The sequence below is a fragment of the Syngnathus floridae genome, chromosome 14, assembly GCF_059516105.1.
Source record: "Syngnathus floridae isolate MCC-2025c chromosome 14, RoL_Sflo_1.0, whole genome shotgun sequence".
NCBI lineage: Eukaryota > Metazoa > Chordata > Actinopteri > Syngnathiformes > Syngnathidae > Syngnathus > Syngnathus floridae.
The window spans coordinates 2619637-2636180 of NC_142426.1; the positions used below are offsets into that span (position 1 = coordinate 2619637).

Consider the following 16544-nt stretch of genomic DNA (forward strand, 5'->3'; position numbering starts at 1 on the left):
AAAATTTAACCAACTTCCAATGGGCCTGCATTTTTTTGCTTTGCATTTTCTTGTTTTTTTGAATTTGCTATTCTCATCCTGGAAACATAACAAAATACTTATGCTATTTGGGGCTAATGATTTGTTTGATCAGTGTGGCCCTAGATCAGGGGTGTCAAACTCATTTATTTGGCGGGCCGCATTGTAGTCATAGCTTCTTTCGGAGGGCCGTTATGACTGTCAACCCAAATAAATGTATGAGCACCTCATATTATATACAGTAAAAGCTACAAAACAAACTGACAAATAACTCGTTTTCAAATCAGACGAGTAAAAATCGGTCAAATATTTAAAAAAAGATATTATTAAAAGTGAAGACAATTTGTAATTCTAGTAATGACACAGAAATTTGATGCACAATTTGTCTTTGCGGGCCACATAAAATGATTTGGCGGGCCGGATCTGGCCCCCGGGCCTTGAGTTTGACACCTGTGCCCTAGATCGTGCTTTGTACGAAAAGAAAAAGGGGTACAAAACAGTAAGGAACCAGCTGCGGTGGGGTAGTGGTGGTGCGTTGCAGTCACAGTTTTCCAGCTGAGCGGACGCAACATCATAGTCGTGGTAGTGTAATGCAGTTCAGTGGTTACAACAAAAAAAGGCGCCTTTGTAAAAAAAAAAAATGTTTTTTTTTTTTCCAACAATGTGCTGCAATAACAACACCAAAGGCATCCAGAGCTGATTTGAGGTTGTTTTTTGGCGTCCTTCACACGGACGTTTCTGACTGAAGCCGCATGACAAACTTGTGGCTTTTGGGGTCCACAAACTCCTCGCCAAGGCGCAGGAAGGGCAGCGGCGTGACGGTGACCACCAGGGAGAAGTCAAGGCGGCGCACGGAGAAGACCAGGCCTTGGCGCAAGGCCGCTGTTACGGGCTCCTCGCTCACCAGTGTCCACTGGCGCCCCCTGCCGTTATGCTGTTGGTACTGCACAGTGGGCCCCGGGCTCAGGTAACGCTCCAGGAAGGCCTACACAAGTTTTGAAATATATACATGAATACTGGATTTGGATCAAAAGTGATTTGCTTGGTTATTTGTAAATGATTTTCATACTAATGAGATGAATTGGACATGCACTGAGGAGGGAGGCCAAAGAGGCACTTTATGGAGGATATGCAGGTGGTCGGTAATAATCAATCGGGTAGTTTTTGGACCTTGGGCGTCATGTTGTGCGTGATGCAGAACTGCAGATGTGTGAGGATGCTCTCCATGCTGTGGAAAGCCTGCTGCCGCGTGGTCCTCAGGTACTTCTGCATGGCCCGCGCCATGGGGGCGAAGATGGCCTGCGCCGCCTCGCGGGGGTCCATCACCTCGCGTGGGTGCTTGGGGGACGAGGTCAATGCTGCCTCCTCTTCATGGAGGCGCTTGATGTGCGTGAACGCCTCTTCTACTGCCACCACCAGCCTGCAATGTTAGACAGGTGTTTTTGTTGTAATAAAGCTGCAATAGCATCTGAAATTTCAACATTATAGGTTAGGAATTTGTAAAAGGGAGGGCAACAGTTGGAGGAGAGAGAGACACTTTAAAGCACACATTGTTCATTACAGGCTAAGACAATGCCCCCATTTGCTCACGACATACAAGATGAAAGATCTCTCTCTCTCTCTCTCTCTCTCTCTCTCTCTACCTGGCCTTGCGCTTGCGGATCCTGCGGTCCATCTCTGCCTCCTCGTAGTAGAACTCGTTGTGGGAGTTGTCTCGCCTCCTGGCGGCGGCAGCGATCATGGCGCGCGACTGGCCCGTGGAATTATTGGCAGGGTTTTCTGTGCAGGAAAAGTTTCCTGTACCTCAATGTTTTGGTGTAATTACGTATTAAATATATTTTTGAGACACAACACAAACAGTACACAAGGGTTTTTTAACGGTGGGATTTGAGTTTCAGGAAGATTTTTTCATGATAATGTAAGGCTTTGTAAAAAAAATATATAGAATTAATCTCTGCGTTAAAAGAGGCAGTGCAGTGTTTACCGTCCAGTGAGTAGACTTTGAAACCTGTCATCTTCTTGGACAGAATGGATTTTGGCAGGTTGACCAGGGCGGGATTGTAGACAGGGAAGTCGTTGTAGTAGTGGTCCAAAACCCACACGGCAGCCCGCTGGATACTGAAACACGGTAAAAACTTTGGTCAATTGTTGTGTATGTTGGTCACGTTGCTATGGGCTGCCTGCCCGTGCTAGTGACTGCTGCCATGCGTTACATACTAGAGAGTGTTTGTGGGTCACTTGACAGACATCAATGCTGAGCTGTGTTTCCAACAACGCTGCAGTAGTACAAATATTGGCTGAATAAGAATCTGAATAATTACAGGTTGTCGACACTAACCTGAGGTGGCCCACGTTGTAGAAGCGACTGGCCCCGTCGGTGCTGCGCACCACTTTGAGACAGAATGCGGGCTGCAGATGACGCACCTCCAGCAGTACCAGCGCCAGGTACTGGATGAACAGCAGCGCATCTACCAGCGAGGCGGCGTACTCCACGATGCCCCGGTAGTCTCGCTCGTGGGGCTCCAGCACGCGCACGCCGTAAAAGAGCCAGTAGGATGCCACGAAGAGGAAGACCAGCACCATGAGCAAGCAGCGGAAGACAAAGAAGCGCGGCAGGGTGGCGCGCGGCGGGCGCAGGAACAGCGCCCACGAGGAGATGAGCAGCACCAGCAGCTTGAACGCCAGCGAGACGTAGAGGCCCTCGCAGGGCGTGCCGCATGGCTCCAGGGTGTCGCGCCACAGCGCATGCGGCAGCACCAGGAAGGCCAGCGGGGTCACCAGCGCAAAGAAGCTCAGGCAGCCGCCCAGAGCCGGGCCCAGGAAGCGCTTGCACTCCAGGGGTGTCGACTCCTCCAGGTCCTTGGTGACTCGGGTCAGATCCTCGTTGGAGATGCTGTGCTCCGACGTCCCCGTGACAACGGTGGTGGTCTCGCCCCAGTTGTCATCCTAGCAGACAAGAAGAAAGGCCAGTTGAAACGAGCGCTGGGAGTTTGAGAGCTGCTTTTCACTTTTGGGGGAAAATTTGGTTTGGGAGACAATTCACTTCCAATTACATTCAATTCAGATGAGATTTTTACGGGTATCATGTAAATTAAGTAAGAACACCAAAACCTTTCCAGTTTTTTCCAAGGTTGCATTTCCAGTACGATACATGAAAAGCAGAGGTGTTTTTTTTCACTGACCCGATCGTCCCCGCGGGTGGACTCGGCGTCGAGCAGCGGCTCTCCGGGCGTCTGGATTGTCACCGACTTGTCTCCACGGCTGCTGCCATCTCTGCTTTTGGAGCGATGCCTCCGATCCCTGCCAGATACCAAGCGGGACACTTGATGACATTGTGGCAGGAAGCTGTGTGGGGAATCACTCTTGTCAGCGGTGGACCGCCGACTCCCCTACCTGTGCTTGCGGGAGCTCCGGGAGTGGGACGACTTGTACGAGTACCCGGAGTACTGGGATTCGTTGTCCATGTCTCGGGCGGGCGGCAAGCGGGCTTTGTGAGCCCCGCTTCCTCCTCTTCCTCCGCCCGTGCCGCACGGCTTGCCGACGTCGCCCAGCTGGATCTTGCGCTCGGAGATAGACTTGGTGGAGAGGGCCAACGGCAGCTTGAGCAGGTCAACCTTGCTCCTGAGTGAATCTATCTTGGAGGCCGAGGAGGGGACCGTGGGAGAAGGCAATGGGTGGGTGGGTAGGTGAGCGAGGGGAAGAGGAGGAGAGGGGCGGGAGAGGATGGCGGGTAGGAGAGTCAAGGCAGGGAGAGAGAGCAGAGGCTTCCGTGATCTGAAAGACAAACCAATAACTATCAAATGATGCTACAATAACTGCTTCTTTGAAATCATCGGGGGGGGCTCGGTAGCACACTGGGTAGCACGTCCGCCCCACAGTTAGGAGGGTGCGGGTTCGATTCCACCTCCGGCCCTCCCTGTGTGGAGTTTGCATGTTCTCCCCGGGCCCACGTGGGTTTTCTCCGGGCACTCCGGTTTCCTCCCACATCCCAAAAACATGCTTGGTAGGCCGATTGAGCACTCCAAATTCTCCCGAGGTGTGAGTGCGAGTGTGGATGGTTTGTCTCTGTGTGCCCTGCGATTGGCTGGCAACCGGTTCAGAGTGTCCCCCGCCTACTGCCCGTTGACGGCTGGGATAGGCTCCAGCACGCCCGCGACCCCCATGGGGACTAAGCGGTTCAGAAAATGGATCGATGGATGAAATCATCAGAATGACTAGAAATCATCCGCAGAGCGACGGACCGACTGGGCGAGGCTGAAATCGGGACAGAAAACTTGAGGACGGAGAACGATGCCCACACGTGGAAATTTAGAGCTATGACGTTTCAGGAAAAAAAAAACCCTCATAATTCAAAACTGTTACTAAATACAATGTATGACATATTATATTATTGTAGTAAAAATTGAATCTCTAATATTTTTTTGACCATTGTTATTAATGTGCGACCTGTTGCTATCGAAAGCCCATTTGCCAAATGTTTCTCGATGATGCAGCTGAGTGAAGTAGCGCCATCTCGTGGCACACGGCATAAGGAAATGTAAAATGGTCGCCAGGTCGACATGAAAAAGGGAAAAGGCGTCTCTCATCACCCCCGCGTGGGAATCAAAGTGAGCGCTGTGGCACATTAACCCACTAAAACCTTTTTTGGCCATGTGCACTTGGCAAAACGCTACTGGCGGCGGCGGCGGTTAGTCATCTCACAACGCCGGCGCTAGCACCGACACAAAGGCGGCCATATTGGATTACGCCGTTTTCACACAAAAAAACTTATTTGGCCTCTCCCCTTTCCTCCTCGCATTCCCTCTGTGGCGTCGCCCGTCCCCGTGGAAACCTGGCCTGGTCGCTGCCATGGCGATGAAAGGAGGAGGGGCGGGGGGGTCGTAGGTTGACAGTTGCCGCGGTGACATGACCTCAAAGCGCCCTCTGCTACGACGCCCCCCCACATAAAACCGACCAAAATAGAAGGGCGGCCATGATGGATGTTGAGACGAGTCGCAAGCCGCACCCTCTCTGCCTGGGTGTGTCTCAGCCACACAGAAGGAGGCAGGCTGTTGAGAGCACCAGGTGGGGTTAATTAAGAGGGAGAGTGGTGGAGCTCATGGTACCCTGCCATGATTTGGACAAGGCAACATTTCCAAAGGGCAGGACTGCAGCGGAAAGTTATTTGTGTTTATTTTAAGGTTTTTCACCTGTGTTGGCTGTGTTGACTGTGTTGGCTGTGTTTGGCTGAAGATGACAATAAACCATAGACAAGGAAAAAAACCAGTCATGATCACTGAGTGAAGTCCAGTTCAAATCCTTTTGTCCAAGCGCCTTTCAAGTGGGGAGCTGCAGTTTAACCCCACAAAAGTGTGGGCCACTTGACAATGGATGCCAGGCTGTCATACGCCGGTTAGTGGATAAAAGGTGGGCGTGGCTCAGAGGGTGCTCTGCCTTGGCCTTCTGGGAGGAATCAAGCGTTGCCATTAAACTCCAATGGCGTCTGGATCTTACATTAGCCAATTAAAATCAACTTCCTGTCCAGCCAAAGACCAAAACACGATGACTCTTGGCATGTGCGCATTACACTGATCACCGCCACATCTTTGTTTGTTTTTTGCCTGGCCAACATTTAATTCTTTGCATTCCACCAAAATAGCGTATGTTGTTATAAAGTACAAGACTTTTACCAATTTTTGAACTGCACGACGAAATACAATTTGTTGGTCTTTTTGGGAGGCTAGAATGGCTTCACACCACTTCCATTACTTTCAACTTTATTTTTTGCAATATGACTATTTTGAATTATAAGTGATATTGTGAATGTTGTTTTAACTAAATAAATTTTCTCATTACAGAATGTCGTCATTAAATTAGTCTTAATATTATAAAAAGAAGCCAACTAAAACAAAGGAGAATGAAGTGCATTTTCAAGGCTCACTCGTGATTTCACTCTTCGACTTGCCATTCTCTCAATTCTGTTTACCGACAACAACAAGGAGGCTGAATTCAATTTGGAGCGCATCAGGTGATGTTTGTGCATTTGAACAATGGATCATTTGCTACACAAAAGCTAACTGACGCAACAATTTAAAATGAATTTCCACATGAGTGCTCCACTAGCCTGTCCTGTTTGAAATACAGGCGAAATTCAGCAATGACCTTTCAAAACCATGCAAATACTTTTGCAATCATGACATCACGTTGCCATTACGCCTGATAATGAGACGCATGTGGTCGTCGGCATATGAGAGTCAGCCCCGAGCGAGCGAGCGAGTGAGCGTGCGGTACACTAAATTGGAACATGAAGAGAGGACAGGAACAAACAGAACATTTCTACCCTCTTTTAACATACTTAGCAATGATAGAAGAGCCCGACTTTGCTATAAAGACAACATTTTGCCAGCTGCCAGACGGGGTCTTTGAAGAAGCTACATTTGCGGGTAACAATTGAAGTTGGCAGCTCACAATCCCAGCATAGTATATATTGCAGCATAAATAGAAAAACTTTTCCTCAAATGACAAAGCCGCTCCATCTCTGGGTGTGAAGTTTGATAAAAAGTCCTTGTTGGGCTTGCAGTTTTGCAAGCAATGCATCAGCCTCTGATGCGCCCTGTTTATAAGATAGATGTATTTTTTCTCATGCTTGGTCGTGTAGTGGCGACTCAAATTATATTCTTTAAATACAGCGACCTGTGTACCACAAATCAGGCACATGGCTTTACCTTTCATTTCTGTAAAGAAATACTTGGCAGTCCATGTCTTGTTGAAAACACGGCGCTCCTTGTCAACTTTTCTTTTCTGAGGGTCACCAAATGTGTTTCCACTGCTGTACTCTAATTTACCTGTATTTTGTCCTACTAAGGTGATTTGAAACATATACGAGCACATTTTGGGCTGCAAACAGGTTAAGGTGGAAATGTACTCTTGTGACACTCTGTATTGTGCAAGGCTGTCAGTGAGAACGTGGCCAAACACTTGATCCAAACAGGTGTGGTCCAGCGGTACGGAGATCGGGTTGCCTATTCATCCATCCCCTGGCCCTATACATGCAAGTGCATCAAATAGTCTTCAATGAATGTTTAGTTTCAAGCTAAATGTTCCGGCGCAAATGGATCATCAAAACATACTCAGGACAATGAAACTCTAGCCCACCGCCAAAACCGCCCACGAGTCTTCTGACAAGCTGCTGATAATGTACCGTATGAATTATTACAAAGGACACAACGGCGAAGCCCATAAAAGTGCTTTCAGGGGCCGACATTTCAGAAAAAGCTCTCGAGTTGATTTATGCGCTCAACCGCATGGTTTACTGTAAAATCATGAATGGAGCGGAAGTCGTGTACTTTCCAAGAACAGAGTTGTTTGTCCATCTAGTCCAGGGGTGGGCAATTAATTTTTACATAGGGCCACATGAAAAACCTGAGTTGTGTCAGAGGGCCACACCTACGATAACTTAAACCTGCTCGATTTTCTTCCATTGTAAAATGCACCAAATTATTTATTTTAAATAGTTGGTACTGGTAATTAGAAGAATACAATTATTCTGTTTATATTTACATTAAGCTATGTGAAATTGTGGTGTAAAGGTCAAATAAAAAAAACAATTATTAATCAGTACAATTTATTCTTAACTTTAACTTTTCCTCAAATGACAAAGCCGCTCCATCTCTGGGTGTGAAGTTTGATAAAAAGTCCTTGTTGGGCTTGCAGTTTTGCGAGCAATGCATCAGCCTCTGATGCGCCCTGTTTATAAGATAGATGTGTTTTTTCTCATGCTTGGTCGTGTAGTGGCGACTCAAATTATATTCTTTAGACACAGCGACCTGTGTACCACAAATCAGGCACATGGCTTTACCTTTCATTTCTGTAAAGAAATACTTGGCAGTCCATGTCTTGTTGAAAACATGGCGCTCCTTGACAACTTTTCTTTTCTGAGGGTCAGCACACATTTCTCGGGCAGCATTACTTCGCACTGTTCACCTTCATGCACAGCTCACATACACGTACGCTACATGGAAGTATGACGCCTTTCAAAATAAAAGTGAAACAGTTGTATTGTACGCACGATACTAATTTTGTTTTTGTTTTTTTTAATTACGATTGGCCTCATGCGGGCCGGACAGGGACGCACAAAGGGCCGGATGTGGCCCGCGGGCCGTAATTTGCCCAGGTTTGATCTAGTCTGTCGTGAAAAAACAATTACAATCACCACAAAGCAATGTCCATTTTCAGAGTTCAATGGCAATCTGATAAGGAAGAAAGTAATAGACCGCAACACAACACATTTTCGTATTTACAAAAACATTCCCAAAGTGACTTTACCATCCTCTGTGCACGACCCCAAAAAAATTCGAATGGAATGCTAATTGTCGCAATTACCCTTTGTCCCTGGTCATAACATGTCCGCAGAGGAATCAAACATTTAAAGACGGCCGGCAGCTGCCCGCCATGGCCAAACATTCTAGAAACACCGCCGCCCAGCTCCATCCAGTGGCCATTTGAGGCCTGCAATACCAACTGTGCAAATACACATACACACACAGTAGACCACCACCACCCATGGTTTCCTAGCACGACATCAGTCAAGCAACTGCTACAGGCAGCCTTTCCTGCACACAAGGCTAGCAAAGCGGAGCAGGTGTGTCATGTCCACTACATTCGGTATGCTGTCATGTATTACACTTAGATTTCCTTTATTTGTCATTCTAATATACAGAGAAGAAAATGTGGTGACATGACTGAAGCACAAGTAACTTTCTGTAGTACCGCCAGACGTTCGCCAACAGTTTTTGTGCTTTTCCTTGAACATGCTCAAAATTTGACAAGAAAAGTACAGGCAAACTTCTGGCGAACATTTGCAACCTTGAACCGAGGGCAGGTTTTTCTGCCTTCAAAAACAAGCATACTGGCATAGGGACCAGATCTTAAATCAAACCGTTACAGAGTTTAAAATGCGACTCAGTTTCTAAGAAACCATAACAGCATCCAGTAGCTTAATAAACTGACCGCTGTAAAATTTGAATATATGACATATAAATGCATCATATATACTTCAGAATGTGTTCCAGTGACGACAAACGTTCCTCATTAAGTAAGTGTCATGTATTTGCCATTAAAATATTTCAAATGAAGGTGGGGGAGACTAGGCAAATCCGACTGTTATGTTAACCCTCAGTACCAATTACCGTTGCTCAAATGTAAAACAAGTCAGTAAATATCGACAATACACAAGCTCGCATACCACTGGCGTTTTATTACCTCCATCCAGGGGGCTTTCATTGACTTGGTTTTGTTTGCTTGGGTGCAACGGCCTGCTTTTAAAACATCAAGCAGGAAAATTTCAAATTTACATTTAGTGGTAATTGAACTCATGACAAATTAATTAAAAAAAACACATATGGCCTAGATATGCTAACATGTCAAACACCTTGAACATGTAAATACTTCAAAATGTGTATAAAACAAACTTACTACATTAAAAAAGTAAAAATTAGGAAAGAACAATTTCTTATACATTAACTTAAGAGAAAATATAAAACATTAAGTACAAAATAAATAAAACATATCTTAAAACCTAAGCAAAACGTTCAAAAGACTGTTAAAAGAAGGTAAAAGCTATGTATGAACGTTAAACCCTTTAGGCTGGTATCTTACAGAGTAGGACAACATTTCCTTTCAAATACTGGATGAAAATTCAATATACTTGCCTCGGGGCCGTTCTAAAAAATGTAGTTCAAACACTCTTTAAAGCACGTATAAAAGTCATAAAATGTGCAATACTGTATCTTGGAATTGGGGAGTCGTGCCCCATCACTGGAGGCACTTTAGAGCTGTTCGCCAAATACACTCATGTTGCTAGGCCAACATTTCAGCGTTTTGGCTCGTTTTCGAGCTATTTGGCCCAGCGAAATGGGATAAGAACGTGGGGAAAAAAGAATAAAAGTATTGTCGATCTCCTGTGATGATAGTACAGTGGGCCGCACACCCCGAAATGTTTGCTCCCCTTCCCGCTAAATGAATGACTTCCACGGCCAAAGTGTCCTCCAGCGTCGGCACAATTTTTGCTTCATCGCCCACTGTCTTAGTCGCTTCATTCCCGGTTAAAAAGTGGAAGCTTACGTGGCCCTCGGCGGGGGAGTACAACAAGCAACCTCCTAATCTTGCTTGGCTGCAGTTTGAACAAGTGGGGGAGAAAAAAAAGAAAAGAAAAGGAGAGGAGGCGACCATCGCGTCCTCTCCACCATTGTTTGTTGAGCCCGTCCACGACGAAGCTAACCTGCCCCCTTTTCCCTTTTCCACTTCTCTCCTCTAATTAAAGCTTTTTCGTCAAGCCCACAACAGCGCCGCTCATACAGCACTCGCACAACACGGCCACTTGCATTTGAAGATATTTGAAATGTAAAACGAGTACTTACTTAGGGCAGAGTGTCCATGCAGTTATTTGTCTCACTTTCCACTTTCTTTCCGCTCGGCCGTGAAAGCCCCCCTACTCCCCTTGCCCCGCCCATCACTGCTTGCCCACTGGGAGGTTAGACGGAAAAGGCGGGGCTTAGCTAAGCGTTTAAACATAAACTCATATCAATATTTTAAACTCACATCCACTTGTGCGATGAGTATTGATATTTTTTTGGTCGGAATTACCATTAAATTCAGTCCAAAAAACTATTTAGTGTAGTTGCAAACCAAATATACGTTTACGTACACTGAGGTGACTAGTCGATCTAATCTGCGCATGCGCAGTAATTAAATTATTACATTTACTGTTTAATTAAAATGTTTATAGGAATAAATCAGTCATTATTCATATACATCTAATTAAAAAAACTAAAACAATTCTTACAATAACCTATATGCAAGCAACTAGAGGTTAGGATGAAGAGAACACTGACTATATTACTGTTGTCTACCACTGTTACATTACTTACACAGAATAATAAATACGTTACACTACGTTGTATAGAACATTATATATGCGCTGTTTGAGGTGTAAATTAATACGCTCCAAGAGAGTAAAAAAATACTCCATTACGTTTTGTTCGAGTACTTTATGCATTAAAGAAACTACAAAATGTAAAAGCAGTATTTATTTACTCATCACAGCAGGTCAAAGATTCCTGCCACTCACGTTAACGATTGTGAAATCATGAATGTACAACCAAAGAACCAGTCCAACCCAAATGAAAATAAGCAGTGCAAAACTCATCATTCTAGAATACACGTAGGTGCCAACTTTATATCTACAATGCCACATTTTTGTTCATTGTGACTCAAAATAAAAGTGGTTTCTTAACATTGGTAATAATTACACTTATTTACAACAAAGATTACAGTATTACACACGACAATCGCTTGCAAGCACACACGCGCACACATCATTGCTCGTGTATGCACAATCAACAATGGAACACACTTCATCGCTCTTACAAACCAAAATAAAAGCACGGACGTTAATTTAAAAGAAATATGAACATCATTTCTGAGGCCTTCTGCTGGTACCTGCCCAGACGCTTTTTGGGATCCCCTGCCGCCATTTTGAGGTCTAAAACAACCTTCAAAAAGGGGCATTTAGCTGCTTGTCTATTTTGGACCCAAGCAGCATGGTGCGCGCCTGCAGGCAGGTAAACGTAGTTGTAGCAGTAGTACTAGTTGTAATTGTGGTACTTGAGGTCAGTAAGTGGCATTAGTGGGCTCCCTCTGCGAGCTGAATAGGATGTCCGCCTTGGAGCTGAGCACATAGGTGAGCAGGAGGGAGGTGATCAGCACACCCACGCCCACACCCAGGGTCACCATCTAGTCAGTGGAAACAGGAGTTGGTTTGCCATGCAGAAAGAAAAAATGTTGCAAACATAAAATATGATAGTGGTATCGGGCACCAAACAGAATATATACGTCAATATAAGACGTGTTTCTACCTCCAGCTCGGGACTGGCCACCAGGAAAACACGACCCTTGATTGTCTTCCAGCGGGACTCTGTCCAGGTGGAGTACTCCGTGGAGGTGTACTCCACCTGTGCGTTGGGGTCCAAGGCGGGCGACAGTGCCGTGGAAAGGTGCACCGTAGAGCGGACACAGTAGCCGTCCCTCTTGGTGGCGTTGGGCAACATTGCGCCTTGAACCCACGTGTACGTGTACATCTGATGAGAAGAGCCATGCTCGGTTATTTCTTTTTGAGGGGAGCGTCGCTATGACGACCACTCACATGTTTGCTCTCTGTATCGTGCTCTTCCATCCGCTGGCTTTGGCAGTTCTGCTGCGTGATGTTGACCACGCTGCCAGTCAGGTTGGCCAGCAGGTGCTTCACCAGGTACGTGGGCTCACTGGCTTGCTGCAACACCCCCACGTAGAAGTTTGTGGCTGTGTCCTCTGCAGAAGGCAACGCAAACACAGTTTCATCACACCCCACATCCTCCAACTGATTATTTCCTCCATTTGGGAGTTCAACAACAGAGAGAAAAGTCCCATGCAGGAAAGTTGACACCACTCACTCAGGTGGCCTGCTACGTCAGCGGGAACTATCTGCTGCAGCCAGCTGTTATTTGACTGGATGAGGAATGAGTAAAGCATTTGAGACACCTAAGGAAAAGGAAAAGATGGATGTTGCCAAAATAGAACGCTTACAAACTTATTTGCAGTAGAACCAAAATATAAGTGAAGGAAACACTCATTACTATCTGGGCATCAGCATTGATTCTGCTCAGTTGTGACTGATCTCCTCCCGCCTGCTTGAACAAAGCGCGGGCGACCATGGTGGCCACCTCGGCCAGAGCCTGCAAAATGGACCCAAATTTTAACTCCAACCATATGGTGGGTGACAAATGGAGATTTTCTGAGGGAGTTGAGGCAGACAGACCTTGGCCGTGTCTGTGACAAATTGCAGCTGCTCCTCTTGGGTCATGTTCTGGGGGTATGACACGCGTAGGTATTCGGCGTTATCGTACATGCTCTCATAGAACCTGTGCAGGAGACAGTTTACGGAGAGTACCATTAGTGCAAATAAGTTTCAAATTGAGAACACAATACATCACATGACTTCTTTCAATTCACACAAGGTTCCTCCAGACACTTTTCACCTGTTGCTGAAAGACAACTGGTGGTCCACTATGACCACGCCGGGGATGGGCCGCAGTCGCAAGAATCGCTGGAAGGACGAGGGTGGCAGCGGCTGCGACACGTTGGGCTCACTCGCCGAGACGTTTAAAGCAGTCACGGCCGACTGGATGTTCTCCACCAGCGTCTTCACCTGCAACGCAAAAAGATCAGTCAGTCTGTGTTACGGGATGTGTCGCACCTGCTGTAATGAAGATTGACAAACCTCCTCGTCTACGCTGGTGTTCCTGCGTGAGACGGGATCAGAGTGGACCCACAGTCGGGATTCGGCACGCAGTCCCACCTAAATGCAGCACGTTCAAATTACCACTGGTGGGAAATTTAATTCATACCACTACAGGGTCTTTGGTAACACAACACGTCACCACAGAATAACCAGAAATGACAACGGCCGACGTCGGGGCCGATGTGTCCGTTCTAACGCACCTGTCCGACCTCCAGCACAGAGTGAACGTTATCCAAGTCCACTGCAAATTGCTTGTTCACCATGTCGTACACCATCCTGGAACTGCCGATGTAATCAAAGGTTTCCTGCGGGCGGGTCAATAAAGATTGGTTGTTGATTTTAAGTAAGAAAATAATTCAAACAAGAAGGTGAGTAATAACGGACGGACCCCCTGGAAGAAGGCGTAGAGGATGGTGCGGTTGGGCGGCACCTCTTGGGTGATGTTGCGCAAAGCGTGCGCAGCCGCCAGCAAGGTGATGAAGCCCGCGGCGGCGCTCTGCGCTCCGGGAGTAACGTCGAAGAAGAACGATCGGCTGTCCAGCTGGGTGAAATTGTTAATGCCATCAGTTTTTCTATTTAATTTTCAAAACAGTGGTGATTATGTATGTTTTTTTTTTTTTTTTTTTTTTTAAAATCAACATTTTTTTTAATAAAATAATAATAAAAGACGGATATTTTTTTGTTGAACAAGGATGTTCACAACAAAGTTAGGCCTTCTTCATGCTTCAGTTAAAACTGATTTGGTCATAAATGCTTTTTATTCTGTGTCTATTACTATTTTATTTGAATCCATATCTAACAATAAAAAGTTTTCGTCGTCATAAACACTTTCTTTTATATGCATTGAATATTTTTACCCCAAGAAAACAATCAATCTCTAGTTGTATTTCTTGTTTTTATATCCTAATGAACGAGTTTAAGTAACTCACCCGAGCGGCTGCGATAACGATGCTCTCTGACATCTTGTGTCCTTTGGCCGTATTGTTGAGCGGTTTGGTGGTGGCCCAAACGTTGAAGTCGCCCAGTGGGTCACAAACTTTCTCTGCATGGAGACAAAGCGTTACGGGACATTTCATCTGCGCTAAACGAGAAACAAAATTTGGAACTGGGGCCAAATGACCTGGTGTGATGCTGAAGTTGATGTCATTCCTTCTCATGCAGGTAGCGGTGTTGGTGACGGCCGACATGTGTGAGAAGAGCTGCATGGCACACAGCGGGTACTTGGGGGCGGTGCCGTTCACCACGTGGTTATGATCGAGGTAGCACTGCCAGGGATGAAATCAACAAAGGTCAAACTGGGTCTTGGCTCAACTGACCGGTGCGCCGCACTACCTGTCGGATGAGGCGCGTCTCATTGTCATCCTTCATGGAGAAGATGGGGAAGTCAAACTCCTCATAGGACAAGCCGTTGCCCAGGGGATTCCACATCATGGTGCTACAGTGAGCCAAAGCCGGGTCGTAGCTTTCTGAATACACGCCTGACAACAACAACATTTGTTACATACTGTGGGTTTGAAGAGTTTTCATTGTGTTTCAAACAAATAGGGATTTAGACAAGGACAACAGAAAAACAAACCAAATTTGGAGATGTGTGCTTTTCATTGAACGGTATTTTCTTTCAATGAATACATTGCTTTCTATTTCGGATAAAACATGACAAACATTGGAAATATTTGTTTTCTTTGGACAGCATTCAAAAGGGTAACAATTAGTCATGAGGAAAAAAAAAAGGCACCCGTGTTTTCATTGGGACACATGTTGTGCGGAGAGAAGCCTTCTGCTGGGTTTGTGTTTGGCGCCACAACAGCGACGCCCGCCACCCTATTGGAGCCATTGTTTAGCCTCATCATGATGGACCTGATCAGCATAGAGAAAACATGACAGGGGACACATCGGGGGCAAATTAGCTTGTTCATCGTATTTGTTACAAATCATCAAGTGTGAAGTTAAACAATCCTGTAAATATCTACTTCTACTCGGTCCTACATGGATCAGAGGTGGAAGTACCTGGTGAAGAGCCGGTGTTCCAGGATAACCATATAAGGAGGATTGAGACCTGTCCGCAGCACAAAGTCCAAGTTCTCCTCTGACTCCAAGACATGGAGCACCCCGACATCCCCGGACAATGAGGCTGGTGGAGGACGAATTCATGCATTAACACACCAGCCGAATAGGCTTGTCAAATCAAATGGCCGCTTGACTTACACTGGCAACCAATCTGATGCGTGGCGTTGAGGAGCCGCACACACGGGACAGTGTAGTTAAGGTGCACGTAAATCTTCTTCTCTACTGCAGTACAGCTAACACCTATAAGAAGAACACTCTAATAAATCTCTGTATATGTAATCTTAAACAACCATTGTTTTTCGAGTTCAATGTGCAGGTAATGAATTTTTATTTCAGCAATTTTTGTTCTTCTTTTCCCCTCCTTTTGTACGTTTAATATTACTGTAATATTGAAAGCACTGTATACTTTTATGGAGATGCGAGTATGTTTTAACGTCCCTAGCGAAAAAAGTTTAAAAACCACAGTCCTCGCCCTGCTTCAAGGCAAGACAAAAGAGGTTGGGATTATATTTACGACGAATTGATCAGGGAGTGCGAAACTATTAGACTTCACAAATATTGTGTGTTTAAGGCCAAGTTGCGATCAATCACATGGGATATCATTTGAGGCTGCGATTGAGCTCCCGGCGAGTGGAAATCACGAGTACCGTAGTCACGCTCAAAATCAGACGCCCTTTGCAGGTTTAATCCAAATTATTCGAACACACTTTTAATGCTGTGTTACTTAAAACTCACGAGACGTTGACTAGCGGACTAACGACCATTGGATTGCTAACCTACAAATAAACCATAATTTTAGACACAAGCTAATTTTAATGAGAAGTCGGCTCGGTACTAGCCTAGCATAAAGCTAGCCAACTCACAAAAGAAGTCGGAACAAGCTAACCGTTTTGTCTCGGAAACACACCAGCAGCGCACAAAAACACTCCTGTACGCCAAATTAAAGATGTCCCGCTGCAAACTTACTGATAAAACAGATACAAAGCAGAAAAATAACAGTCCATTTGCTCGACAGTAAAGCCATCTTCCTGGTTTGAAAGACCAACACATCAGGAAATTGCGACAGGACGTCGTCCGGGTTCTTTCCGGTTTACCCCAAAAAACGCTTTAGTTCTACACTGCCAAAAACACCGCCGTTTTTGTT

At 45.8% G+C, this 16544-nt stretch overlaps 2 protein-coding genes across 2 annotated transcripts; both read right to left on the minus strand.

Moving 5' to 3' along the window:
* Positions 1-604: 604 nt before the first annotated feature.
* On the minus strand, positions 605-10524 carry vangl2 (VANGL planar cell polarity protein 2). Its single transcript, XM_088396995.1, has 8 exons — positions 10416-10524; positions 3412-3792; positions 3201-3318; positions 2357-2964; positions 2003-2136; positions 1662-1797; positions 1189-1438; positions 605-1003 (listed from the first exon to the last, which is right to left on the minus strand). The coding sequence occupies exons 2-8, from the start codon at positions 3480-3482 to the stop codon at positions 743-745; spliced, it is 1578 nt and encodes a 525-aa protein (XP_088253121.1). The 5' UTR covers positions 3483-3792; positions 10416-10524; the 3' UTR covers positions 605-742.
* Positions 10525-11069: 545 nt separating this feature from the next.
* ncstn (nicastrin) lies at positions 11070-16490 on the minus strand. Its single transcript, XM_088397226.1, has 17 exons — positions 16367-16490; positions 15539-15640; positions 15341-15464; positions 15069-15190; positions 14666-14811; positions 14454-14598; positions 14263-14375; positions 13722-13874; positions 13534-13638; positions 13313-13390; positions 13071-13240; positions 12851-12953; positions 12669-12767; positions 12486-12573; positions 12200-12363; positions 11913-12134; positions 11070-11790 (listed from the first exon to the last, which is right to left on the minus strand). The coding sequence occupies exons 1-17, from the start codon at positions 16422-16424 to the stop codon at positions 11668-11670; spliced, it is 2115 nt and encodes a 704-aa protein (XP_088253352.1). The 5' UTR covers positions 16425-16490; the 3' UTR covers positions 11070-11667.
* Between the last annotated feature and the right edge of the window lie 54 nt (positions 16491-16544).